At 60.0% G+C, this 27999-nt stretch overlaps 2 protein-coding genes across 2 annotated transcripts; one reads left to right on the top strand and one right to left on the bottom strand.

The window, feature by feature from the left end:
* The first annotated feature begins 5270 nt into the window (after positions 1 to 5270).
* Positions 5271 to 7349, top strand: TMEM160 (transmembrane protein 160). The gene is made up of 3 exons (XM_038766856.1): positions 5271 to 5514; positions 5614 to 5706; positions 6946 to 7349. The coding sequence occupies exons 1-3, from the start codon at positions 5271 to 5273 to the stop codon at positions 7206 to 7208; spliced, it is 600 nt and encodes a 199-aa protein (XP_038622784.1). The 3' UTR covers positions 7209 to 7349.
* Positions 7338 to 27702, bottom strand: NPAS1 (neuronal PAS domain protein 1). The gene is made up of 11 exons (XM_038766829.1): positions 27538 to 27702; positions 25232 to 25464; positions 17789 to 17859; positions 16732 to 16821; positions 16096 to 16261; positions 15590 to 15702; positions 15130 to 15326; positions 14364 to 14470; positions 13768 to 13915; positions 11577 to 11674; positions 7338 to 8555 (listed from the first exon to the last, which is right to left on the bottom strand). Exons 1-11 carry the CDS (start codon positions 27642 to 27644, stop codon positions 7774 to 7776), a joined length of 2112 nt encoding a protein of 703 aa, XP_038622757.1. The 5' UTR covers positions 27645 to 27702; the 3' UTR covers positions 7338 to 7773.
* Positions 27703 to 27999: the final 297 nt, after the last annotated feature.

Below are 27999 nucleotides of genomic sequence, written 5' to 3'. Positions count from 1 at the left end.
GACGGCCGAGCTGGAGGCCGTGGAGGAGCAGGTGGCTCAGCTCATGGAGCTGGACGCGGCGCCCGAGCTCTTCCTCCTACCTCACCTCCCTTCTGTCCTTCTACTGCCCAGCCCGCAACCTCCGCTCCTCCACCGCTAATCTCCTCACTGTACCTCGTTCTCGCCTGTCCCGCCGTCGACCCCCGGCCCACGTCATCCCCCGGGCCCGGAATGCCCCCAATCCCTCTGCCCCTCCGCCAAGCTAGCTCTCTTCCTCCCTTCAAGGCCCTGCTGAGAGCTCACCTCCTCCAGGAGGCCTTCCCAGACTGAGCCCCTTCCCTCCTCTCCCCCTCGTCCCCCTCTCCATCCCCCCATCTTACCTCCTTCCCTTCCCCACAGCACCTGTATATATGTATATATGGTTGTACATATTTATTACTCTATTTATTTATTTATTTATTTATTTTACTTGTACATTTCTATCCTACTTATTTTATTTTGTTGGTATGTTTGGTTCTGTTCTCTGTCTCCCCCTTTTAGACTGTGAGCCCACTGTTGGGTAGGGACTGTCTCTATGTGATGCCAATTTGTACTTCCCAAGCGCTTAGTACAGTGCTCTGCACATAGTAAGCGCTCAATAAATACGATTGATTGATTGATTGATTCTGTTCTCTGTCTCCCCCTTTTAGACTGTGAGCCCACTGTTGGGTAGGGACTGTCTCTATGTGTTGCCAGTTTGTACTTCCCAAGCGCTTAGTACAGTGCTCTGCACATAGTAAGCGCTCAATAAATACGATTGATTGATTGATTGATTGATTCCGCCAGCTGCTGCTGCGCCGGGAGCCGCGCTTCACGGTGGGCCCGCAGCTGCTGGCTCCTGGCCGCCAACCTGGACCCGTCCCTGAAGGACCGGTTGGAGCGGGCCCGCGGCAGCCGCCACCGGGACCGCCAACGCCTGCGCCGCTCCTCGCTACTGCAGATGCCGGCGGGGTCCCCGGCTCGGAAGGTAGCGGGCCGCCCCCCGAGCCCCCTCCTCTCCCTCAAAGAGCGGGCTGGAGCCAGCGGGAGCCTTCCCCGGGGGCCTCGGTTCAACCCTCTGGTCCTGCCCGCTCACCCCCGGCCTGTCCTCCGTCTCCCCCGCAGCTGAAGAGGCTGTCGGCCCATCTGGACACGGGGAACGGTGATGGAGCCGGGGACCGGACCGGGGACCGGGAGCAGGACCAGAGCGACCGGACCCTGCTAGGTGGTAGCCAAGGGCTCACGGGGCACAGCCTGGGCACCGCGCTTGGGGACTGGGATAACTTCGAGGGACCCCCCCTCCCCGAACCCTGAATCTCCCGTTGTCCTGTTGGCCTGCTAGGGGCCGAAGGGAGGGAGGGATCGGTAATAATAATAATAATAATAATGGCATTTGTTAAGCGCTTACTCTGTGCAAAGCACTGTTCTAAGCGCTGGGGGGGATGCAAGGTGATCAGGTTGTCCCACTTGGGGCTCACAGTCTTCATCCCCATTTTACAGATGAGGGAGCTAAGGCTCAGAGAAGTTAAGTGACTTGCCCCAGGTCACACAGCAGACATGTGTCGGAGTCGGGATTAGAACCCATGACCTCTGACTCCCAAGCCCGTGCTCTTTCCACTGAGCCACGCTTCTCACGGTAGTCCGTCCACCATCATCATCGTCATCATCAATCGTATTTATTGAGCGCTTACTATGTGCAGAGCACTGTACTGAGCGCTTGGGAAGTACAAACTGGCAACATATAGAGACGGTCCCGAGCCAGCCCTCTCCGGACCCGGCTAGCTCTCTCCTCCCTAGGTCCCTCCCCCCAACCCCGGCCCGGGTCCTCTCTCCACCCCCACCACTCAGGGAGGGGGCGAGATATTAAGCGCTTAGTACAGTGCTCTGCACACAGTAAGCGCTCAATAAATACGATTGATGGTTGATGATGAGATACTGAGGAACTTTTCCCGTCTGTCCCAGGATCGCCGGCCGGGAAGATGCAGGCCTGAGCCCCAAGCCGCGGCCGGGAAGAGGCGGCATCGGGGGGAGTCTAGCGCTCCCCTGGGGTCTGGCTCCCATCGCGCCCGTTTTCTAAAGCATCGCTGCGGCCTTGACTCAGGGTCGCGGGGGGCGGCAATCTGACTACTTTGTGAATTAAACCATTTGGGGCTGAAAAACAATTCCAGATCATGTGACTTAGACCGGATCAACCTCTGCCGGCGCTCTGGGCTAATAAATCATGTGAACTCGCCCCCCTCCTGGGTCCGTCCTAAGGCTCTGGCCGAGCAACCCAGCGCGCTTTTCCGCTCAACTTTTGCCACTCTCGGCCAGGCCCTGGAAGGGAAGTAACTTCTGACCCAGGGGAGAGAAGGAAAAGAACACTGATAGGGGCAGAGAAAACTTTCCCTGTCGGTGGCCCCATCACATCCAACTTCAGCAGTCCACCAAAGCCAACAGGCTCCCCTCATCCTTCCTCAGACATGCCGCATCCTCCATTCCCGTGCCCTCAGCTCTCTTAGTCTCATGTGGCCTTCAGAGGCAAAATCTCCTACTCCTGGTACCCCGGATAAGGAAAGAGTATTTAAGGGCATTTCTCTGTACTTTCAAAGCGAAGATTGGCCCTTGAGTCCAACCAATGCTGCCCCCGTCTCTGGAGTGACTTGCCTTCCTACTGCTCTAAGAGTTACCTTCGCCCCTTTACCACACAACGCGCGTGTGTCTGTGTGTACCCCCGTGCTCCCATCTGCCTGCCCCTGCAAAGCTTGGGCCCCTTCGCACCTTCACCTCCTCACCCGGACCTCCCCTAATAGTAATAATGATGACGGTATTTGTTAAGCGCTTACTATATGCCAAGTACTTTTCTAATTGCTGGGGTAGATATGAGGTCATCAGGTTGCCCCACGTGGGGCTCATATCAATCTCCATTTTACAGATGAGGGAACTGAGGCACAGAGAAGTTAAATGGACTGTCCAACGCCACACAGCAGACTAGCGGGGGAGTAGGGATTAGAACCCATATCCTCCGACTCTCGAGCCCATGCTCTTTCCACTAAGCCACGCTGCTTCTCACCCTTCAAAATACGACTGAATGAATCCCTGCCTGGTCCCATGGATTCTCTGCACTTGTCTTCCCCTCCCCACAACCTGCGTAAATAGGCAGTAGCTGCTCTTCCAGATAAACTTGTCGTTTCCTAACCAGTTTTTCCCCGGGGTCCGGGACGGCGGGGCTCCAGATCTCAGGGGTATGAGTGGGGCCTCTGAAATGAACAGATCCGACGGTCCCAGTGGTCAGCGCTTTCCAGCATCGTCTCCAATTCACAAAGCAGCGTGGCTCAGTGGAAGGAGCCGGGTCCGGGAGTCAGAAGGTCCTGGGTTCTAATCCTGACTCCTTCACTTGTCTCCTGTGTGACTTCGGGCAAGTCACTTCACATCTCTGTGCCTCAGTTCCTTCATCTGTAAAATGGGGATTGACTGTGAGCCCTAAGTGGGACAACCTGATAACCTTGCATCCATTTCAGTGCTTAGAACAGTGCTTGGCACATTCAAGCACTTACTACAGTGCTCTGCACACAGTAAGCGCTCAATAAATACGATTGGATGAATGAATAGTAAGCGCTTAACAAATACCATCATTATTATTATTATCCCGGCTCCGCCAATTGTCAGCTGTGTGACTTTGGGCAAGTCATTTAACTTTTCTGGGCCTCAGTTACCTCATCTTTAAAATGGGGATGAAGACTGTGAGCCCCCCCCCCCCCCCCCCCGTGGTTTAATCTGATCACCTTGCAACCTCCCCAGCGCTTAGAACAGTGTTTTGCACATAGTAAGCGCTTAATCAATCAATCAATCGTATTTATTGAGCGCTTACTGTGTGCAGAGCACTGTACTAAGCGCTTGGGAAGTACAAGTTGGCAACATGTAGAGACAGTCCCTACCCAACAGTGGGCTCACAGTCTAGAAGGAGACAGAGAACAAAACCAAACGTGACTGTGAGCCCTTGTAACCTCCCTCGCGCTTAGAGCAGTGCTTTGCACATAGTAAGCGCTTAATCAATCAATCAATCAATCGTATTTATTGAGTGCTTACTGTGTGCAGAGCACTGTACTAAGCGCTTGGGAAGTACAAGTTGGCAACATATAGAGACAGTCCCTAACATACAGAGACGGGCCCTCCCCGACTGTGGGCTCGCAGTCTAGACAGTGGGCTCACAGTCTAGTGAATGCCGTCATTATTATTATTTTTATTATCATCATCCTTCCCCCCTTCAGCGAAAAAGACTACAAGTCCCAGCAGTCAGCGCGCTTCCGCGCTCTGAGCGGCGCAAGGCCCGCCGGGAGGAGTAGTCCCCGGCGCCCGACGCGTTGCTTAAGAAGGGCCGAGAAACAGCGGCATTTCGGGAAAAATTGGGGTGGGGGGGGGGGAGCTGCAGTCCGCTTCGGAGGAGAGTGGGGGGGTGGATAGGGCGGGGACCCCTCCCCTTCCTCCTCCTCCTCCCCTTCCCCCTCCTCCCCCTTCCTCCTCCTCCCCTTTCCTCCTCCTCCCCTTCCCCCTCCTCCCCCTTCCTCCTCCTCCTCCCCTTCCCCCCTCCTCCTCCCCTTCCCCCCTCCTCCCCCTTCCTCCTCCTCCTCCCCTTCCCCCCTCCTCCCCCTTCCTCCTCCTCCCCTTCCCCCATCCTCCCCCTTCCTCCTCCTCCTCCCCTTCCTCCTCCTCCTCCCCATCCTCCTCCTCCTCCTCCCCCCTCTTCCTCCTCCTCCCCCTCCGCTTCCCCCCTCCCCTTCCTCCTCCTCCCCTTCCCCCATCCTCCCCCTTCCTCCTCCTCCTCCCCATCCTCCCCCTCCCCTTCCCCCCTCCCCTTCCTCCTCCTCCCCCTCCCCTTCCCCCCTCCCCTTCCTCCTCCTCCCCCTCCCCTTCCCCCCTTCCTCCTCCTCCCCTCCCCTTCCCCCCTTCCTCCTCCCCCCCCCTTCCTCCTCCTCCCCCTCCCCTTCCTCCTCCCCTTCCTCCTTCTCCTCCTCCTCCCCTTCCTCCTTCTCCTCCTCCTCCCCTCCCCTTCCTCCTCCCCTTCCTCCTCCTCCTCCCCCCCTCCTCCCCTTCTCCTTCCCCCCCTCCTCCCCTTACCCCTCCTCCTTCCCCCCCCGCCCCCGCCCCCGCCCGACCTATGTGAGGACACGGCGACCAGGAGGAAGGGGGCGCTCTTCCCGCGGAGGGGCGGGGAGGGGGGCGGGGCCTCCTGAGTGACAACTGCGGCAGCCTATGAGAAGGCGGGGCGGGGGCGGGGCGAAGGCGGTAGAGCGATGGGCGTCGGCGGCGCGTGCGGCCGCTGGTGCTGGTGGTGGCGCGGGGGGGGCGGTCGGGCCCTGCGGCTGGCCCGGCGCCTGGGCGGCCCGCCACTGCCGCCGCCGCGCCGCGGGGTGCGAGGCCCCGGGGGTTCGGGCCCCGGCCCCGGCCCCGGGCCCCGCGCCGGCCCCGCCCCGCCGGCCCCCGTGTCCGAGCTGGACCGAGCGGACGCCTGGCTCCTCAGGAAGGCGCACGAGACGGGTGAGTGCGCCCGGTGTCCGCCCCCGGGGGCGGGGGCCGCCCGCGAGCGGTCGGTCGGTCGGTCGGTCGGTCACCCACCCCCCTCCTCTCCCCGCGCAGCCTTCCTGTCCTGGTTCCGCAACGGGCTCCTGGCGTCCGGCATCGGGGTCCTGTCCTACGTGCAGAGCGACGTGGGCCGGGAGGCGGCGTACGGTGAGGGTCCCCCGCGGGCCGGGCCCCCCGGGCGCCCCTCCTCCCTGCCGGTTGCCTGCGTAGGACCCAGGCGGCCTTGCCCCCACTGCCTCCCCTCCACCTCGCTGGTTGCCTGCGTAGGACCCAGGCTTCCCCGTCTCCCCTCCCCCCATGCTAGTTGCCTGCATAGGATCCCGGCGCCCTTGCCCCCCTGTCTCCCCTCCCCCCTGCTAACGGCCTGCGTAGGACCCAGGCACCCCCGCTCCCCTCCCCACTGCTAGTTACGTGCATAGGACCCAGGCACCCCCGCTCCCCTCCCTCCCCCCTGCTAGTTACGTGCATAGGACTAAGGCCCCCCAGCCCCCCTCCCTCCTGCTAGCTGCCTGCATAGTCCCAGGTGCCCCTGCTCCCCTCCCCGCTTCAAGCTGCCTGCATAGGACCCAGGCACCCCTGCCCTCCTGTCTCCCCTGCTAGCCGCCTGCATAGGACCCAGGCACCCCTGCCCTCCTGTCTCCCCTGCAAGCCGCCTGCATAGGACCCAGGCACCCCTGCCCTCCGGTCTCCCCTGCTAGCCGCCTGCATAGGACCCAGGCACCCCTGCCCTCCTGTCTCCCCTGCAAGCCGCCTGCATAGGACCCAGGCACCCCTGCCCTCCTGTCTCCCCTGCTAGCCGCCTGCATAGGACCCAGGCACCCCTGCTCCCCTCCCTCCTGCTGGCTGCCTGCATAGGACCCAGGCACCCCTGCTCCCCTCCCTCCTGCTGGCTGCCTGTATAGGACCCAGGCACCCCTGCCCTCCTCCCCCCTTCAAGCTGCCTGCATAGGACTCGGGCACCTCTGCTCCCCTCCCCCCTGCAAGCTGCCTACATAGGACCCAGGCGCCCCTGGTCTCCTGTCTCCGCTGCAAGCTGCCTGCATAGGCCCCAGGCACCCCTGCTCTCCTGTCTCCGCTGCAAGCTGCCTGTATAGGACCCAGGCGCCCCTGCTCTCCTGTCTCCCCTGCAAGCTGCCTGCATAGGACCCAGGCACCCCTGCTCTCCCGTCTCCCCTCCACCCTGCTGGCTGTCCGTATAGGACCCAGGCTTCGCCCGCTCGCTGCCTGCCTGGGACCCAGGCGCCCCTTGAGCCCCAACCCCTCCTCCCAGCCCTCTGCACGGCCCCCCCTTTAACGCCTTCCCCCCTTTCCCTCCTCCCCCTTGCATCCGCCGTCCGGGCCCAGGGGTCCCCTTGCCCCGGGCTGACGCCCCCCTCCCCCCCTTAGGCTTCTTCTTTCTGGGCGGCGTGTGCGTGGCGTACGGGGGCGCCTCCTACCTGACGGGGCTGGTGAGCCTGCGGCAGTGCATGCGGCTGACGGCAGGGGGCGCCGTGAGCCGCTGCGCCGCCGTGGGCTCGGTGGCCCTGTTCTGGGCATGCGCCGTCTGCCTCTACCTGGGCCAGCTGGAGCTCGAGGTGGAGCTGGTGCCCGACGACGGCGCCGACGACTACCCGGCCGGCGAGGACGACGGCGGGCCCCCCGACAAGTGACCCGCTCCGTCCCCGCCCCAGCCACCGCAGGGACGGGGACCGCTTCTCCCTATTTATTGCCCGGGGTCCTGGGGACGAGGCGGCGGCGGCCTCCGGGGCGCTCGGACAACTGAATTAAAGACCCAGAGTTCCTCCGGTTGCCCCCGTCTCCGAGTGGTGTCCGTTGGCGGGGGGGGAGACGTGGGGCGGTGGCGGAGGGGGAGCTGGGGGAAGGTGAATCCCAGTCTTCACCCTCCGGCGATCAAGGATGCTTCGGAATCCCCACCTGGGCCTGAGCCCAGCTTCGGCCCACGTTGCCGGCCCAGAGCGGGCCTGCGGAACTGAAGGCCCGTTCTCAGCATCCTCACCCCCGCCTGTAGGGCCCAGTGGCAGGAGCGGCGGGGCAGTCGGGGGATACGAGGGGTGAGGAGGAGCCGCTGCCCAGAACGGAGCGGTGGGCGTGAGGCCGGGGATAGGGGTACATGGAGGGGCAGGGGTGGGTACACAGAGGGGCCTCGACCAGCCCCTTATCATCCCTTTCTTTGCCCAAGACCAGGGACCGCCCCCTCCCCTTAGGCCGGGCCCTTCAGTCCTCCTTGCGGTGGGGCCCGGCCCCCACGCCAGAGAAAGGCAGGGTAGAGAAGAGGGAGTCAGCCGTGCCTGGCCCGAAGGCCCCACCCAGTCGCTGCAGGCGCTGGTACACCAGCCCCACGGGGCCCTTGCCCTCCCCAGGGCCCAGCTCCACCAGGTTGAGGGCGCGAGCGGGCAGCATGGCCGCGGGCAGCACGGTCGGGGGCAGGGCCAGGCCCACCTCGGCCGGGGCGTAGCGGATGGTGCTGGTGGCGTAGAGCCGGGGGGTGGCCGCCCGGACCTCCAGTGGGCGCACCAGGGGCAGGTAGCCGGGGCAGAGCAGCGGTGCCGGGAAGGGGGCCGGGGCGGCCGGCTGGTCGCCGGAGGACGACAGGGGGTTTGGTTCCCGGGCCGAGGCTGGGAGGAAGGGCTCCCCTTTGTCCCCCCCGTCTGGAACCGGGAGGGTCAGCAGGGCCTCGGGGGCGAACAAGGGATGGGCGGGGCCGTACCCCCACAGCCCCGCCTCCGCCTTGACGCCTCTAGCCCGGATGACCGAGGCGAATTCCGAGGGGCAGGGGCGGCCGGGGCCCTGGCGGCCATTGACGGGGCCCTGCTGGGGCCGTGGGCGGCAGGACGTGCCGGGGCTGGGGCTGGAGCTGGGGCTGGAGCTGTCTGAGTCCTCGCTGCTCCTCGGGCCCTGGTCCGCTTCCTGTTTGACGTCGCGACGTCGCTTGGCGCAGCCTGGCTCCGGTTGCGGGGGGAACCGGGGCGGACCCACCGCCGCCGCTGCGGCCAACACTGGAAAAGGAGAAAACGCTGAGGTCTGGGGGATGGGACCTGGGGGCCACGGGGCCTGGTCTACACTCAGCAAAGGAACTAGTAATAATAACTGTGGTGGTTGCTAACCGCCTCCTATGGGCCGAGCACGTAGTTCATCCAAAGACCTCGACTCCGTGGTAATCCTCATCGATCTCAGCTGCTTTTGACACCGTCGATCACGCCCTTCTCCTGGAAACATGATCCAACCTTGGCTTCACTGACACCATCTTCTCCCGGTTCTCCTCCTATCCCTCTGGCTGATCATTTCTGGTCTCTTTCGGGGGCTGCTCCTCTGCCTTCCACCCCGTAAATGTGGGAGTCCCTCAAGGTTCAGTTTTGGATTCCCCTTCTATTCTCCATCTACCCCACTCCCTTGGAGAACTCATTTGCTCCCATGGTTTCAACTACCATCTCAATGTGGATGATCTACAAATCTAAAACTCCAGCCCCGATCTTTCTCCTCTCCAGTCTCGTATTTCCTCCTGCCTTCAGGACATCTCTACCTGGATGTCCCACCGACACAATAAATTAAGCGTGTCCAAAACAGAGCTCATATACCCACCCAAACCCTGCCCTCTCCCTGACTTTCCCATCGCAGGAGAAAGCACCAACCACCACCATCTTCCCTGCCTCACAAGCCCATACCTAGGCATTATCCTCAACTCATCCCTCTCATTCAACCCGCACATTCAATCTGCAACCACATCTCAGTTCAACCATCACAACGTGGCTAAAATCTCCCCTTCCCCCTCCATCCAAACTGCTTCCGTGTTAATCCAAGCATTTATCATATCCTGCCTTGATACTCAGGATCAGCTTCCTTGCTGACATCCCTGCCTCCTGTCTCCCCCGCTCCAGTCCATATGCCACTCTGCCGCCCAGATCATTTTTCTACAAAACTGTTCAGTCCGTGTTTCCCTTTTCAGGAACCTCCCGTGGTTGCCCATCCACCTCTGCATCAAACTCCTTATCACTGATTTTTGAAAGCATTTGATCACCCCACCCCCTCTTCCTATCCAACCTATCTGATTTTCTATTACAGTCCAGGCGGCCCACTTGGCTCCTCCAATGGCAACCTACTCACTGTACTTCAATCTTGTCTATCTTACCGTCGACCCCTCGCTCATATCCTGCCTCTGGCCTATTCATTAATTCATTCAATCGTATTTATTGAGCGCTTACTGTGTGCACAGCACTGTACTAAGCGCTTGGGAAGTAAAGGTCGGCCTAGACCTCCCTGCCTTCTCATATCCAACAGACCATCACTCTCCTCACTTTCAAACCTGTGTTCAAATCACAAGTCCTCCAAGAGGCCTCATTTTCTCTTCTCCCACTCCCTTCTCTGGCACCCCTGTCCTTGGATTGGCACCCTCTATTCACCCCACTCTCAACCCTGCAGCATTTATGTACATATCTGAAACTTATTTGCTTATATTAATGTCTTTCTCCCCATCTAGACTGTAAACTCCTTGTGGGAAGGGAACACATCTGCCAGCACTGTTCTGTTGTAATAATTAAGGTATTTGTGAAGCACTTGATATGTGCCAAGCACCGTAGTAAGCGCTGGGGTATTATTATTATTATTATGGTATTTGTTAAGCGCTTACTATGTGCCGAGCACTGTTCTAAGCACTGGGGTAGGGACACGGTAATCAGGTTGTCGCACGTGGGGCTCACAGTTTTAATCTTCATTTTACAGATGAGGTAAATGAGGCACAGAGAAGTTAATTGGCTTGCCTAAGGTCACACAGCAGACCAGTGATGGAGGGGGGATTAGAACCCACGTCCTTTGACTCCCAAGCCCGTGCTCTGGCCACTACACCATGCTGCTTCTCCCACGCATTTAGTCCAGTGCTCTGCACATGGTAAGCGCTCAATAAATGCCATCGACTGATTGTACTAATCGCTGAGGTAGCATGGCTCAGTGAAAAAAGCACGGGTTTGAGAGCCAGAGGTCATGGGTTCTAATCCCGACACCGTCATTTGTCAGCTGTGTGACTTTGGGCAAGTCTGTAGTTCCCTCATCCTTCAAATGGGGATTAAGACCGTGAGCCCCGCGTGGGACAACCTGATCACCTTGTATTTATTCATTCATTCGATCGTATTTATTTAGCGCTTACTGTGTGCACAGCGCTTGGGAAGTACAAGTTGGCAACATATAGAAGCAGCGTGGCTCAGTGGAAAGAGCCCGGGCTTTGGAGTCAGAGGTCATGAGTTCAAATCCCGGCTCCGCCACTTGTCAGCTCTGTGACTTTGGGCAAGTCACTTAGCTTCTCTGCGCCTCAATGACCTCATCTGCAAAATGGGGATTAAGACTGTGAGCCCCCCGTGGGACAACCTGATCACCTTGCAACCTCCCCAGCGCTTAGAACAGTGCTTTGCACATAGTAAGCGCTTAATAAATACCATCATTAGTATTACTGTCACTTAGCTTCTCTGCACCTCAATGACCTCATCTGCAAAATGGGGATGAAGACTGTGAGCCCCCCGTGGGACAACCTGATCACCTCGTAACCTCCCCAGCGCTTAGAACAGTGCTTTGCACAGAGTAAGCGCTTAATAGATGCTATCATTATCATTATTATAGAGACGGTCCCTACCCAACAGCGGGCTCACAGTCTAGAAGGGGGAGACGGACAACAAAACAAAGCATCTTAACCAGATAAAATAAATAGAATAAATATGTACAAGTAAAATAAATAGAGTAATAGAGTCTTCTAGACTGTGAGCCCACTGTTGGGTAGGGACTGTCTCTATATGTTGCCAACTTGTACTTCCCAAGTGCTTAGTACAGTGCTCTGCACACAGTAAGCGCTCAATAAATATGATTGATGATGATAAATACGTACAAACATGTCTACAGGTATCCCCCCCAGCGCTTAGAACAGTGCTTTGCACATAGTAAGCGCTTAATAAATACCATCATTATTATTATAGCAAGCAATTAACCAATGCCACTATTATTATGATGATGATGATCCAGTGGTTAGAGGTAGGTACCTTGGGTGTCGGGCTCGGAGGAGTGGGAGGGGTCTGTCGGGGCTCCCGTGGCCGGTAGTTGGAAGACGTCCAGGGCGGTGTGCCGGCCTTCCGGGTGACTGGGGGGGGGCGACAGTTTGGGGGGGGCGACAGTTTGGGGGGGGGCCACCCAGCGAGGCACGCGCGTGCCCGGCCCCTAAGCAACCAGCTTGGCCCCGCCCCCCGGCAGTCAGCCTGGCCCCGCCCCTTGAGGTTGGCCCCGCCCCCGGCAGCGAGCGCCCTGCGCGTGCGCCCCCAGGGAGCCAGCCTAGCCCCGCCTCCGGAGGTTGGCCCCGCCTCCGGAGGTTGGCCCCGCCCCCGGCAGCGCACGATACGCGCGTGCCCGCCCCTCAGGCAGTCAGCCTGGCCCCGCCCCCGGCAGCGCGCGGCCTGCGCGTGCGCCCCCGGGGAGCCAGCCTAGCCCCGCCTCCCGAGGTTGGCCCCGCCCCCGGCAGCAAACAGCACGCGCGCCTCCCCCCTCTGCGCACGCCCCCCCAGTGAGGCAGTCTGGCCCCGCCCCCTGAGGTTGGCCCCCGCCCCCAGGTCCGCAGGTTGGTCCCGCCCCCGGCAGCAAGTGATACGCGCGTGCACCCCCAGGCAGTCAACCTGGCCCCACCCCTTGCGGTTGGCTCCGCCCTCGGCAGCAAAAACATCACGCGCACCTCCCCCCACGTACGCCCCCCCAGTGAGGCAGTCTGGCCCCGCCCCCTGAAGTTGCCCTCGTCCCCGGATGCCAACGATACGCGCGTGCACCCCCAGGCAGTCAGCCTGGCCCCGCCCTCCTAGGTTGGCCCTGCCCCCGGGAGCGCGCCATACGCGCGTGCACCCCGAGGCAATCAGCCTGGCCCCGCCCCCCGAGGTTGGCCCGGCCCCGGGAGCGCGCCGTACGCGCGCGCCCGCCCCCCGGCTGTCAGTCTGGCCCCGCCCCTTGAGGTTGGCCCCGCCCCCTGCAGCAAGCGGCCGCGCCCCCAGGGAGCCAGCCTAGCCCCGCCTCCCGAGGTTGGCCCCGACCCCGGCAGCGCGCGATACGCGCGTGCCCGCCCCTCAGGCAGTCAGCCTGGCCCCGCCCCCGGCAGCGCGCGGCCTGCGCGTGCGCCCCCAGGGAGCCAGCCTAGCCCCGCCTCCCGAGGTTGGCCCCGCCCCCGGGAGCAAACAGCACGCGCACCTCCCCCCTCTGCGCATGCCCCTCCATTGAGTCAGTCCGGCCCCTCCCCCTGAGGTTGCCCCCCCCCAGGTCCGCAGCCTGGCCCCGCCCCCGGCAGCGCAGGGCACGCGCGCGTGCCCGCCCCCCGGCAGTCAGACAGGCCCCGCCCTGCGAGGTTGGCCCCGCCCCCGGCAGCGTGCGATACGCGCGTGCACCCCCAGGCAGTCAACCTGGCCCCACCCCTTGAGGTTGGCCCCGCCCTCCCCCGGCAGCAAACAGCACGGGCACCTCCCCCCCCGCTCACGCCCCCCCGGGAGGCAGTCTGGCCCCGCCCCCTGAGGTTGGTCCCGCCCCCGGAAGCGCACGATGCGCGCGTGCACCCCCAGGCAGTCAGCCTGGCCCCACCCCTTGAGGTTGGCCCCTCCCCCGGTAGCAAACAGCACAGGCACCTCCCCCCGCACACGACGCCCCCCGTGAGGCAATCTAGCCCCGCCCCCTGAGGTTGGCTCCGCCCCCGGCAGCGCGGCCTGGGCGTGCCAACCTAGCCCCGCCTCCCGAGGTTGGCCCCGCCCCCGGCAGCAAACAGCACGCGCACCTCCCCCCGAGCACGCCCCCCCAGGGAGCCAGCCTGGCCCCGCCCCCGGCAGCGCGCAGCCTACGCGTGCGCCTCCAGGGAGCCAGCCTAGCCCCGCCTCCCGAGGTTGGCTCCGCCCCCGGCAGCAAAAACATCACGCGCGCCTCCCCCCTCGCGCACGCCCCCCCAGTGAGCCAGCCTGGTCCCGCCCCCTGAGGTTGGCCCCGCCCCCGGAAGCCCACGATACGCGCGTGCACCCCCAGGCAGTCAGCCTGGCCCCGCCCTCCGAGGTTGGCCCCGCCCCCGGCAGGGCGTGCGGCCCGGGCGTGCACCCCCAGGCAGCCAACCAGGTCCCTCGCCCGGCGGTCGGCCCCGCCCCCCGACGGCGGCCCCGCCCCCGGCAGCGCGCGTGCGCGTGCGCGCGGGGGTGGGGGGTCACGCGCCCCCCGCCCGACCTGAGGACGTAGTTGACCCAGACGCCGTGGCGCTCGCCGGGGTCCTTGCTGCTGCTGGAGATGGTGGCGCACGTCTGCAGCCACACGAAGCCCCCGGCCTTCTGCAGCCACCGGTAATAGCCCGTCACCACCTGCCCCTTGTCCAGCCCTGGGGGCGGGAGAGAGACAGGGGACCCGTTTCGGATTGCGTTCGCTCTCTCGGGTCCCCCAGCTCCACGTCCCAGAAGAATAATAATGGTATTTATTAAGCGCTTACTATGTGCAAAGCACTGTTCTAAGCGCTGGGGGGGAATACAAGGTGATCAGGTTGTCCCACGGGGGGGGCTCACAGTCTTAATCCCCATTTTACAGATGAGGTAGCTGAGGCTCAGAGAAGTTAAGTGACTGGCCCAAGGTCGCACAGCAGACATGTGGCGGAGCTGGGATTTGAACCCGTGACCTCTGACTCCAAAGCCCGTGCTCTTTCCAGTGAGCCATGCTGCTTCCCAGAAGACCCCTTCACTCTGAGGCCTCAGCGGGCACAATGGTGGTGACCCAGGGCCACCCAGAGGCTTCCCGGCCGAAGGGGGAGAGGGGGAGGGAGGGGACGGGCTCACAGTCCAGGTGACTCCGCCGGATCCCGGCCACATCCTCCCCGTGGATGAATTGGTAGCAGCTCCGGCCCACGAGCTCCGAGGGACCCAGGTCCATGTAGTCGCTGACCCTGGGGGAGGGGAGAGACGCCCCCGGGACCGTTGGAGGGATGGGGGGAGACAAAGAGAGGAAGACAGTGAACGGAGGTGGACGCCCCTGCCCCATCCTCAGGGATGGGAATCCTCACTCATTCATTCGTTCATTCAGTTATTCAGTCGTATTGAGCGCGTACTGTGAGCTCGTTGTGGGCAGGAATATGTCTATTTGTTGCTATAATGTACTCTCCGAAACGCTTAGTACAGTGCTTTGCGCGCAGTAACTGCTCAATAGAGAAACCGTGTGGCTCATTGGAAAGAGCACGGGCTTGGGACTCAGAGGTCATGGGTTCTAATCTCGGCTCCACCACTTGTCAGCTGGGTGACTTTGGGCGAGTCACTTAACTTCTCTGTGTCCCAGTTGCCTCATCTGTAAAATGGGGATTAAGACCGTGAGCCCCATGTGGGACAACCCGATTGCCTTGTATGCCCAAGCGCTTAGAACAGTGCTTGGCACATTGCAAGCGCTTAACAAGTGTCATCGTCATCAATAAATACGACGGAAGGAAGGAAAGCACTGAACTAAGCGCTTGGGAGTGTACAATCAGCAATAAAGAGTCCCATTCCCTGCCCACAGGGGACTTACGGCCTAGAGGTTCCCTGGGCCCGTCCAGCCTGGGAGCCCCCGGCCCACCTGCTCTCACAGTAGACGATCTGCAGGTCCAGGTGCACCCGCAGGACGAACATGTGACAGTCGATCCGGACCTCGCTGAGGGTGGAGGGCGGCAGGGTATGGCCCAGGGCCACCAGGCCCAGCACCCGGCCCAGCGCCAAGCGGCTGAGGGAGAAGGAGGGCAGGCGGGGGCGCAGCCGGCCCGTCACGTGGATCACCTGGGGAAGGGAAAAGGGGAAGGGACCCTGGTCCGTCCAGCCCGGGACTGGCCTCTGGGAGAAACTTACGCCGGCTGGGGGTTCCGGGGAGAAGCAGGGGAATGCTGCAAGGGAGTTGGGGCAGACAGGCCCCGGGAGAGACAAGGGCCTGGGGTGGGGAGAGTCAGGGATGCAGGAGATGGCTGGGGTTGGGTGGGGGGGGGGATGGACAGACCGGAGAGGGGCGGGGGTCAGGTGTTGGGGGGGTCGAGCCGGCCACCCACCTTGTAGCCGGAGGCTTTGACGTGGAGACCCCGCTTGGTGAGGGTTGACTTCATGCGGATGAAGAAGGATCGTTCGAGGGCGATGGACGGGGCGGGTGCTGGGAGTCCTGGTTCTAGAAAAGGGGAAGGGGAGAGGGTCAGGGAAACTGCCCCGTGCCCTTCTCTCCACCCCCACCCCCCCCGCAAAAAAAGCCTACCCTAGGGGAGAGGTGAGTAAGGGGTGCCTGTGCTTGTCCATGGAGGTAGGGTCCCAAGGACACCCACAACCGCGGTCTAAGGGAATGTATCTTGTTTATGGTTGAATTGTACTCTTCTAAGCGCGTAATACCGTGCGCTGCACTCAGTAAGCGCTCAATAAATACGATTGAATGAAATACGATTGAATGGACACCAACCTTCCCTGCCCCCCAGCCTGGCTCTCCCCGCCGTCCCTGAGGGTGGGATGAGGACTCTGGGGTTAAGGAGAGAAGAGGATGAGGGGGGAAGTGGAGGCAGGGGGTGGTTACCGGCCTCTGAGGCCTCAGGGAGAGAGGAAGAAGAGGAGGTGGAGCCCGATGACGGAGGTCCAAGGGGTCTTGGGAGGGGCGAGGAACCCAGCCCCAGCTGCTCCAGCACTTCAGAGTGATCTCCGGGGTGGACGTAGTCAAACACGCTGCTGCCCGTCAGCTCCACCTGTTTGACGGGAAATGGGGTCCGGGAGGCCGGTGGGGTCATAGGAGGGAGGTGGCTAGCACAGTCCAGGAGAGGGTCTTCACTAATGTCACAAATCTCCACTGGGCTCCACACATGTCCATTTGTCCGTTCTGAGAAACGGTTCCGTCTGCCCCAGGGAGGGCTGGAGGAACCTTGTCAGGCTGGTAGTATTTTTTGTTATCTGCAGGGTGGCTTTACGTATCCCCGAGGGATCTTATGGCAGCCCCCTCCCAGGTCCCCTTACCCCATTTCCCCCGGCTCCAGGTCCCACCGACCCACCCACCTTCAGCCCAGTTCTACGCCCACGCTCCCATCCTGTAAGGCTGAATGATAGAGGAAGAAGGGAACCGATATTGATAGATTAATTGATAAATGCAGCCCCTTTCCCCCTTCCTCCTTCCCCCGCTCCCACATGGAAGAATCTGGGCTCACCCTGCCCTGACACCTACCTGAGAGAGGCCCAAGTAGATGGAGACGGTCTCGGAGATATACAGAAACTTCCCTTCTTGATTCAGCGCGAACACAAACCCGTCCAGCGACTGGAGAAGGTGAACCGAGAGCCCTGAGAGGCGAGTGGAGGGATCCACAGCCCTCCCAGACCACCCACTGCCTGGGGGCCGGGTGTAAAGTAAAGGCCGGTGTGGGGAGGCCTTTCCCAGGAAGGGCAGGGGGCAAGGAGCCAGAATGACTGGGAGCGGCTAGCGGGGAGAGGGAAAGGCAGTGGGAGGCCTGGGCTCTGGGGGTGACCTCTGGGCTGGAAGACCCCCTAAGCACGATCTCAGTCCCTCTGTGGGGGGTGATTTAATCAAGCATCCCCTCTTTGCGGTCTGACTCCAGGGGTCCTGCCTCGGTCACCGACACTTTCCCCAGACCCTTCCCCAAGGGAGTCCCGCCACCTGGATTCCGTCTCCTCCTCTAGACCGTAAATTCGTTGTGAGAAGGGAAAGTGCCTGTTTTATTGTACTTTTCCAACTGCTTAATACGGTGCTCTGCACATAGTAAGCCCTCAGTAAGTACGATTGACTGACTGACTGACTGACTAGGGGCGTAGTGGATAGAGCACGAGCCTGGGAGACAGAAGGTCATGGGTTCTAATCCCGCCTCTGCCACTTGTCTGCTCTATGACCTTCGACAAGTCGTTTCACTTCCCTGTGCCTCAGTGACCTCACCTGTAAAATGGGGCTTGAGACTGCTGAACCCCACGTGGAAGGGGGGCTGTATCCGACCCTATTTGCTTGTATCCACCCTAGCGCCTAGTACAGGGCTTGGCACGTAGTAAGCGCTTAACGAATGCCATCATTACTAGGGCGGGAAGTAGCGGGAACGACCCCAAGTGAAAACCCGCCGAGCGATGCCGCCGGCAGAGAGCGCGTCCGGCGACCAGCGGATTTATGAATGAACCGGCGCCGTTAACCCCTCCGGGGCCGGAATCCTGACCGGGAAGCGGGAGAAGGAGGGGGGTCGCTGGGAGAGAGGACCCCTGGGACCGCCCCGCCCCCCGCGCACCTGTAAGATGTGGCCGCCCAGGTGCTGCTCGAACAGGGTGGCTGCGCTTTGCCGGCCGGGGGCTCCTGGGGCTGTGGGGGAGAGGAAAAGTCAGCCCACCGGCCCGTCTGTCCGCCGTCGGTCTATCATCAATCGTATTTATTGAGCGCTTACTGTGTGCAGAGCACTGTACTAAGCGCTTGAATAAATAAGTAGAGTAATAAATACGTACAAACATATATACATCATCAATCGTATTTATTGAGCGCTTACTGTGTGCAGAGCACTGTACTAAGCGCTTGGGAAGTACAAGCTGTGCTGTACATATATATACAGTGCTGTGGGGAGGGGAAGGAGGTAAGGCAGGGGGGATGGGGAGGTTATCCCACGGGGGGCTCACAGTCTTCATCCCCATTTTCCAGATGAGGTAACTGAAGCTCAGAGAAGTGACTTGTCCAAGGCCATACAGCAGAGATGTGGCGGAGCAGGGATTCGAACCCATGGCCTCTGACTCCAAAGCCAGAGCTCTTTCCACCGAGCCGCACTGCTTCAAGCCCCCTTAGGCCGGTGGCTTGGGTCGGGGAAGAGATAGTAGGGAAGCAGCCTGGCTCAGTGGAAAGAACCCGGGCTTGGGAGTCAGAGGTCACCGGTTCGAATCCAGGCTCCGCCACTTGTCAGCTGTGTGACCTTGGGCAAGCCACTTAACTCCTCCGGGCCTCAGTTACCTCATCTGGAAAATGGGGATGAAGACTGAGCCCCCACGTGGGACAATCTGGTCACCTTGTATCCCCCCCCCAGCGCTTAGAACAGTGCTTGGCACGTAGTAAGCGCCCAACAAATACCAACGTTATTATTATTAGGGAGACAGGCCTGAAGGAGACGGCCACCCTTCCCATTCTCCTCGCCTCCAGGAACGTAGGAGGTGGGCGGGACGGGTCAGGCCCGGGAGGCCAGAGCTAGGGCAAGGGAAGAAGGTGGACAGGCGGGACAAGGAGGGGCCGGGCCGGAGCAGCCACCCGCCCACCCTGGCAACCAAGGCTGGGGGGGAGTACAGAGGGACTGAGGGGGTGGAGAGGACGAGGCGAGGACGGTCAACCGGATGTGACCCCATTGACTAAGGCGTGACGCTACTTGGAGACATCCCCAACTTTCTACACTTACATCCGGTCTGCTGTGTGACCTTGGGCGGGCCACTTAACTTCTCTGAGCCTCAGTTCCCTCATCTGTAAAATTAAGACTGTGAGCCCCCCGTGGGACAAGTTGATCACCTTGTATCCCCCCCAGCGCTTAGAACAGTGCTTTGCACATAGTAAGCGATTAACAAATGCCGTCATTATCATTATTATTATTATTATTATTATCCGGGACGTTTCACCGAGGTGCTGTCGGTGTCAGTCAGCCCAGGCCTGGTCCCCCTGGCCGTTCCTTCTTCCCTTCCCTCCTCCCCATCTGCTCCAAGGCCCCGAAGGCAGAGCTGCAGCTAAGACCGAGAGCGGTCCCGGGCCTCTGCCCATCCTCTTCCACCTTACCCTACCCTTAACTACTCGCCTCCTCGTTTCAGTCCCACCCAAGGCCTCAGTTTACCAACCACGATCAGCACCGAGGACAGAGGCCGGAGTAGAGACGGCACAATGTGGAGAGAGACGCACCCACGGAGACGTTCACTCAGAGACATCGCACATACAAACTCAAGACACACACACACACACTCAGGGACACAAGAGCCACGGCCCTGGCCTGCTCATCTTGACCTCCCCTGACCTCCCCCTTCCGAATTTGGGGAGTGGAGGGGGGGTGCGGCGGGGCCGGGGGTGCGGGAGACGGACGACGGGGCCCGGGGAGCGGTCGGCGGCGCTCCCCTCCTCCTCTTCCTTCTCCTCCTCCTCCTCCCTCCCAGATCTCCCGGCGAATTTACTTGTAACTAACAAACAACGTCCCCGTGACAGACACTCCGAACAATACCAGCGCCGCTAATTGCTGCAATTTTCTCTGTCATTTTCTTTAATTCCTTCATTTTTCGTCTCTTGAAATAACCCCGTGGGTCAGACAGAATGCTCCTATAATTAAAAGCGTTTAATGTAGAAATTAAGAAAGCTGCAGGCTGGAGGACGGGGCGGGTGGGGGGGGGGGAGGAAACGAGGATGGGAGGGTGGAGGTGGGGGAAAGGCAGGCCGCGGAGGGAGCGGTCAGGCGGCAGGCAATGACTCAACACACACACACACACACACACACACACACACACACACACATGCACACCCTCCCTCTCCCTCCCCCCCCCCCCTCCAGGGCACAGGACTGGAAGTGGGGTTCCTGGGTTCGAGGATCGTCTGCTCTCCCGGAGGAGGTACAGATTGACACAGAATCGGGACGCGGGGGGTCCCGCTCCTCCCCATTCTTTGCGCTCTCCGCCCAGCCCCTTCCTCTCCCCGCACATCATTCTGCAGAGCGGGGTACAGAGGGCATGCCTGGCTCCCCTCCCCCTCCACACCCCCATCCCGCCCCCACTTCCACCCCCATCTCTCCACTCCGGGCCAGAATGCTGCGGGGAAAGAAGCAGCGTGGCTCAGTGGAAAGAGCCCAGGCTTTGGAGTCAGAGGTCATGGGTTCAAATCCCGGCTCTGCCAATGGTCAGCTGTGTAACTTTGGGCAAGTCACTTAACTTCTCTGTGCCCCATCTGTAAAATGGGGATGAAGACTGTGAGCCCCACGTGGGACAACCTGATTACCTTGTATCTCCCCCAGCGCTTAGAACAGTGCTTGGCACATATTAAGCGCTTAACAAATACCAAAATTATTATTATTATTACTAAAGGAGGGAAAGGCGCTCTCTCCAAACACATAATGGTCCTTGGGTTCAGGGGCGAGGCCTCCAGAGGAGCCCCCGGATGGGAAGGAAATCCAGGTGCCTCCCACCCCCCGAATTGAAGCCCTCTCGCACCCCAGGGCCAGGGCGGGGAAGAAGCCTAGAGGACAGAAGTCGGGTTGGAAGGGGAGGACAGTCCAGAACAGGAACCCGGATCGGATTTTACATCCACAAACACCTCCCAGAGCTATACACACTCAGAGAGAGAGACACACACACACACACACACACACACACACACAGAAATACACACTCACAAACCCTTAGGAACACACACACACACTCAAGCACTCAGGGATACACACTATCACCCACTTACTGACACTCAGGGGCACACAGTCACTCTCACCAACCCAGGGACAACCACGCACACGCGTGCACAGGCATATTAGGTATGGTTGCCCTCAGTGTCCCTCCCCAGGCTCGCGCTCCCCTCCAAATAGCCCCTCTCCTCGGCACCCCACCCCCTCCAACCGTCCCCAAAGCGAACGCGACCCCTTTTTCCCTCCCCCAGTCCTGGTTCCAAGACCCCGCCCTTCCCTGTCTCCACTCGTCTCCTTTCCTCCGTCCCCTCCCCACTCCACACAAAGACACGTTCTCCCCGCCAAGACTACAGAATAACTGGGGGGAATGGCACTGGGCAGTTATTGTTACTGCTAATCGCTCCAGACTATAAGCAGCGTGAAGCAGCGTGGCTCAGCGGAAAGGATCACGGGCTTTGGAGTCAGAGGTCATGGGTTCAAATCCTGACTCTGCCAATTGTCAGCTGTGTGACTTTGGGCAAGTCACTTTCTCTGGGCCTCAGTGACCTCATCTGTAAAATGGGGATTAAAGACTGTGAGCCCCCCGTGGGACAACCTGATCACCTTGTAACCTCCCCAGCGCTTAGAACAGTGCTTTGCACATAGTAAGCGCTTAATAAATGCTATTATTATTATTATTATTATTATAAGCTCGTTGGGGGCAGGGAACGTGTCTACCAACTTAGACTGAACTCTCCCATGCGCTCAGTACAGTCCTCTGTGCACAGTAAGCACACAGTGAATACGATCGATTGATTCTCCCGATGCCCACCTCCAGTCCTTTAACTGCCCTTTCTCCCCCCGCCCCGCCATCCCCGGGACCAAAGCGAGGGAGGGGAGGGCGCATAATGGAAATGGGGAGTCAGTTCCTCAGTACCCGGATCTCAAAGCACCTCAAGGGGGTGAGCGCGGTCCAGCCGAGGCCCTGAAAGACCTCTGCCCAGCCTGCGGGAACGGGCATGAGAGGAAGGGGCGAGAGGCTCGAAACAGAAAGTGGGGAGAGGAGAGGAGCGTGGCGGTCTGGGGGGCTGGCAAGCAGGCAGAGGATGGGGGCATTCTCGGAATTGGGGTCGGAAGCGAGGAGGCAAGATGAGGGCGGGCCCACGATAGGGCGGGGACAGGCCAAGAGAGCGGAGAATCAATCAATCAATCGTATTTATTGAGTGCTTACTGTGTGCAGAGCATTATACTAAGCGCTTGGGAGAGGACAACATAACAGAGTTGGTAGACGCGTTCCCTGCCTACAACGATCTTACAGTTTAGAAGGAATGTGCAGGTTGAGGGGGCGGGGCGGGGACGAAGCTGGGGGGAAACAGGGGTCCAGGGGTGGACAGATTTGATTGGGGGAGAGATCCCGGATTGGGGGAGAGCCTTTTTTCTTTCTGAAAAAAGCCAGTGAGTCTGGCTCCCTCACTAGGATTGTAAGTAAGCTCCTTGAGGACAGGGATCATGGTTACCAACTCTATTGTTTGTACTCGCCTAAGCACTTAGTGTAGTGCTCTGCGTATACCCTTAATATCATCGATTGACAGTGATAGTGGCCTAGTGGAAAGAGCAAGGGCCTTTGAGTCAGAATCTATCAATCAATTGGATTTATTAAGCACTTACTGTATGCAGATCACTGTACTAAGAACCTAGGAAAGAACAGTGTTTGGCATATAGTATGCAATAGAGAAGCAGAGTGGCTCAGTGGAAAGAGCACGGATTTAAGAGTCAGAGGTCATAGGCTCTAATCCTGGCTCCCCCACATGTCTGCTGTGTGACCTTGGGCAAGTCACTGAACTTCTCTGAGCCTCAGTTACCTCATCTGTAAAATGGGATTAAGACTGCGAGCCCCTCTTGGGACAACGTGACCACCTTGTATCCTCCCAGCGCTTAGAACAGTGCTTTGCCATCATTATTATTATTATTATTAAACACTGTCATTTTTATTACAATATAACTGAGTTGGTAGATGTGCTTTCCTGCTCACAACGGTCTTAGATCTTAGAATCTAGAGGGGGAGACAGACAGGCAGACCGAAAACTTGGGTCCTAATACCAGCTCTGTCACTTGTTTGCTGGGTGACCGTAGGCAAGTCACTTCACTTCTCTGTGCCTCGGTTCCCTCATGTGCAAAATGGGGTTTCAATACCTTTCCTCCCCGACACTTAGGGTGTGAGCGCCATGTGGGACCTGATTATCTTGAATCTACCCAGCGCTTAGTACAGTGCTTAACACATAGTAAGAGCTTAACAAATACTAATCATCATCATTATCGTCATCATCATCATTTCCCCTTTCCTAGGCAGCGGGGCCTCAGACTTTCTCCCAAGGCTTACCTGTAGATAACTGAACGGTTCAGGCTCCGCCCCCGACCTGCCCATCATCATCATCATCAATCGTATTTATTGAGCGCTTACTGTGTGCAGAGCACTGTACTAAGCGCTTGGGAAGTACGAATTGGCAACATATAGAGACAGTCCCTATCCAAACAGTGGGCTCACATCTAAAAGGTCAGGAAGGTCATCCACCTTCCTGACCAGCGTAGGGGGTGGGGCGGGGGCTCGGGAGCCCGAAAGACCCTAGAGTGTTAAGAGGGATGGGTGGCAGACCCGGAATCCCAGAGCTTCGTTCGGCTGATCACGATTCGGATCAGAGGAAAAAGCTTCTCTCGGGAATCGGGCCTGTCGCGGTGGAGGGTAAGGAGAAAAAGGGGAGGAAGAAAGCTGGCCGGGGGGAGGGAGGGGGCGGTGATGAGCACTGCGCTTGGAGATCCCTGGGGAGCAGGGATCACGGGCAGGGGTCGAGAAGAGCGTAGCTGGTGGCTCCTGGCTACCTCAGTCCTCCCCCCTGGGGTCTCCTCCCCTCAGCGGTGACGGATTCCGCGCGCGCTCAGCAGCTTTCAGGAAAAGGGGATGGGTGGGTGGGGAGCCCACTGGAGGACACCGCGGCACGTGGGCCTCTCCCTCCTTAGTTGGAGTCCCGCTCCCCCAGCCCCAACCCCTCTACACCCAGGGATCCGAATCGGAAGGTCCCTGCTCGTCACAGTGGCTGCGAAAACCCGGTGGAGAGGGGGGCCCGCTGGTCCCCGTCGGCCCCTTCCTCCTTCCCGCGGCTTCTCCCTCCCTCCCTGCTTATCTCCCTGCCTGTTTTACTCCCTTCCTCCCTGCCTCTGTCCCTCTCTGCTCCCTTCCTGCTTCCCTCCCTCCCTGCCTCTTCTCTCTCCCTGCTTCCCTTCCTCCCTGCTTCTCTCCCTGTCTTTCCCTCCTTCCCTGCCTCCTTTCTCTCCCTGCTTCCCTTCCTCCGTGCTCTCTCCCAGACTGTTTTCCTCCCTCCCTTCCTTCCTTCCTTGCCTCTCTCCCTGTCTCCCTCTCTCCCTGCTTCCCTCCCTGCCTCTTCTCTCTCCCTGCTTTCCTCCTTCCCTGCTTCCCTGCCTCTTTCCCTCCCTCCCTGCCTCTTCTCTCTCCCTGCCTCCTTCTGCGGGGGAGACGGACGGCGGCAGGGGAGACAATGGACAGATGTTTACCCGGATTTCCAAGCACACATGTTGTTCGGCTGATAATTGCAGTAATGACAGTAATCAGAAATCGCAGGGTTGCCGTATTCTCTCCGAGCCAGTTAATTTGCGTAATTACACCCTTTGAAGCCGTATTATTTAAATGGTGATTTATTGCGTAGCTAATCAATGCTATTTTCTCCATCCCCTCCCCAAGCCCCTCCCCGCCCCCCTCCCCGCGAAGGCCTGTGTCGGAATGGAGAGTCTGGAACCGCCCCGTAGCCTATCAGCCCGCCTCGCTCCGGTCCCGGTGGCCGGCCCAGACCCCGGAATTCGAGCCAAGAGAAATGGGAGAGGTCCAGGCACCCCACAACCGCTTCCAGCCTCGAGTCCAGAAAGTCGGGAGGCAGTGTGGCCCAACGGAAAGAGCACGGACCTGAGAGTCCGAGAACCTGGGTTCTAATCCCTGCTCTGCCCCTTGTCCGGTGGGTGACCTTGGGCAAATCACTTAACTTCTCTGGGCCTCGAGTTTCCTCATCTGTAAGCTGAAGGTTGAACACCTGTTCCTCTCCCACTTCGATTGTGAGCCCCATAGGGGTTGGGGGTTGTCTCCAATACTGTATCTAGCCCAGAGTTTGGGCCAAGGCTTGGCCCACATTAATGACCCCCCCGTTATTAGTTTTAGGGCCCCCGGGGCTCCTCTCCCCGCCCCCTTCCGCCTCCCGTTTCTCTCCCGGTGCTGGCGGCCGAGGTCTCCTGGAGCCCTGGCCCCGGGGTGGCGAGGAGGAAGGGGAGGGAGCCCGGCCCCTCGCGCCCCGGTACCTTTTCCCGCGGGCCCCTCGGCCCGCAGACGCCAGGGCGGGTCCCCGTGGGCGGCGAAGTCGCGCATTCTCAGGTAGGTGATGGTCAGGCGGACCACGGAGGCCTTATCCAGTTGGCTAGTGATGGCCCCAGGCAGGGGCAGCATCTTGGCCAGTTCGTACAATTCCAAGTTCTCCTTGCCTCGGCGGGAGCGGGCGGCGTTCCGCGACTTCTCCTTCCGCAGGGCCTGCAGGCTGCGGGGGAGGGGCGCGGCCCAGGGTCAGAGGCCTCTTCCTGACCCTGGGCTCCCGGAGTGGGGGGGGAGGGGGTCGGGGCAGAGGTCTGAGTTCGAATCCCGGGGACGGGGGAGGGGGAGAACTAGAACACAGAGTCCGACGCGGCGGCGGGGGGGAGGGGGGCAGAATTCTCCGAGAGAAGCAGCATGGTAGAGTGGGTAGAGCCTGAGCTTGGGAGCCAGAGGATCATGAGTTCTAATCCCGGCTCCGCCACTTGTCTGCCGTGTGACCTTGGGCAAGTCACTTCACTTCTCTGGGCTTCAGTTACCTCATCTGTAAAATGGGGACCGAGACTGTGAGCCCCACGTGGGAAAAGGACTGTGTCCAACCCGATCTGCTTGTACCCACCCCAGCGCTTAGTACACAGAGGAAGGTTAGCGAATACCATACCGTTATTACTACTATTCTCGGGGGAGGAGGAGTCTGATTTCAGCGAGGTGGGGGTGGGGAGAAGATCCTGAGCCAGGCTGAGTGCTGAGAGTAGCGTAGACCGAGCCAAGATTAGCCAAATTGTTTATCCACCTTTATTTTTGCTGTGCCCAGTGCGTCCTTGCCCCAACCCCCTCCTCTGGTTCCTGGATCTGAAATCATTTCCTTATGCCTGTCCGCCTCTCCATTCATCAGCGTGTAGGCTCCCTGCCTTGCCTCCCAAATATTCTCCTCCACGTCACTTTCCCTTCACCGTTAACCACACCGCCATCCTCCCGGTCTCTCCACAGGTTCAGCCTAATCCTCGACACCTCCCTTTCTTCCAACGCCCCTGTTCAGTTGGTCACCAAATCTTGTGGGCCCTTCTTCCTCCACCACATTTCCCCTATCTGCCCCCTTCAAACGACCCCCACCCTAGTCCAAGCACTTGTCAAAGCAGCGTGGCTCAATGGAAAAAGCACGGTCTTGGGAGCCAATGGTCATGGGTTCTAATCCCGGCTCCGCCACTTGTCAGCTGTGTGACTTTGGGCAAGTCACGTCACTTCACTTCTCTGGGCCTCAGTTACCTCATCTGTCAAATGGGGATTAAAACTGTGAGCCCCACGTGGGACAACCTGATCGCCTTGTACCCCCCCAGCGCTTAGAACAGTGCTTCACACGTAGCGCTTAACAAACACCATCGTCATATCCCGACTAGACGACTGCATCAGCCTCTTCACCGACCTCCCTGCCTCCAGCCTCTCCTTTCTCCATGCTACATTTCACTCTCCTGACCGAATCATTTGTCCTAAACGTTGTTCCGCGCACGTCTTCCCCCTCCTTAACTCGCCACTCCGACACCCCCACTAGCCAACAGTGGACTAGTCATCTCTACCTCAAACAGAAACTCTTGACCACCGGCTTTAAGACGCTCCAACTGCTCTCTCCTTCTCACTCATCCTTTCTCTTCTCCCACCACTCCCCGGCTAGTAATCTTTGTTCCCCTCAAGCCAACCTATTCACCGGTGCCTCGCTCTCGTCTCTCCCTCCACCGACCTCTTTCTTGCTCACACGCTCCCTTAGGCCTGGAACTCCCTCATCCTTCACATCCGACAGGCGCTCCCCATCTTCAAATCCCTCCTGAAATGCCATCTCCAGGAGGCCTTCCCCGATGTATCAAGAATCCCCCAACTTTCTATCCTCAATTCCCGCACCGGCACTGTCGTGCCCCCTACACACTTGAAGACCTCGCATCCCAGTAGCCCTTAGGTACCTATCTTATCGACTCTGTCACTTCATCTTATCTGTAAATTATCTAAGCCCCTCTCTCCCTCAGTGGACTGTACACTCCTTGAGGGTAGGGATCCTGTCCACCAGCTCTATTATTCCCTTCCCCATGCTCAGCACGTTGCTCTGCGCGGAGTAAGTGCCCGGGAAATACCACTGGCTGATTGGATTGATTGAGGGAGGAAGGGATGGAGGAGAGGAAGGGGAGAAGAGTGTGAAGGCGGGGGCAGAAGCGAGAGGGAAGGCCGGGCGAGGGGAAGGGAGGAGAAGGAGGAGGGAGGATAGGAAGGGGGAATGCGAGAAGAGGAAGAGGGAAGGAGGCGGGACCACTCTTACCAGGGCACAGGTGGGGTCTTGATCAGCAGCCCCTGCCGGAAATCCCACTCGAGGCTGACGCACCTGACCTCGCCTCCGCCCCCACCGCCACCGTAGGGTCCCGCCATCTCGGGCCCCGGGCCTCGGCCTCCCGGCTCCAGTGGGCTCAGCGCGGCCGGCGGGGCTCACGGCCTCGGCCTCCTGCGAGCGAGGCGGGAGAGGGAGGGAGTGGGGCGAGCGTCACGGCCTCCCCAAGCCCCCCGAGATGCGCGAGGGAGTCCAGGGTCCGAAGGAGGAGGAGGAGGAGGCGGGCCTAGCTCCGGGTCACGGGCCGCCGGGACCCCGGCTCCCTCCCGATGCTCCGGGTCCGGCGGCGGCGGGGCATCCTGTGTCCCCTCCCTGCTCTTTCGGCCCATTCTCTGCCCACTCCCAATTCCCGCCACCCGCCTCGGTCACCCCAGCCCCCGCCCTCGCCGGGGGGAA

Source organism: Tachyglossus aculeatus, chromosome 26 (genome assembly GCF_015852505.1).
Source record: "Tachyglossus aculeatus isolate mTacAcu1 chromosome 26, mTacAcu1.pri, whole genome shotgun sequence".
Classification (NCBI taxonomy): Eukaryota; Metazoa; Chordata; class Mammalia; order Monotremata; family Tachyglossidae; genus Tachyglossus; species Tachyglossus aculeatus.
The sequence above is the reverse complement of the archived record's forward strand: the minus strand, read 5'-3'. Positions and strand labels throughout refer to the sequence as shown.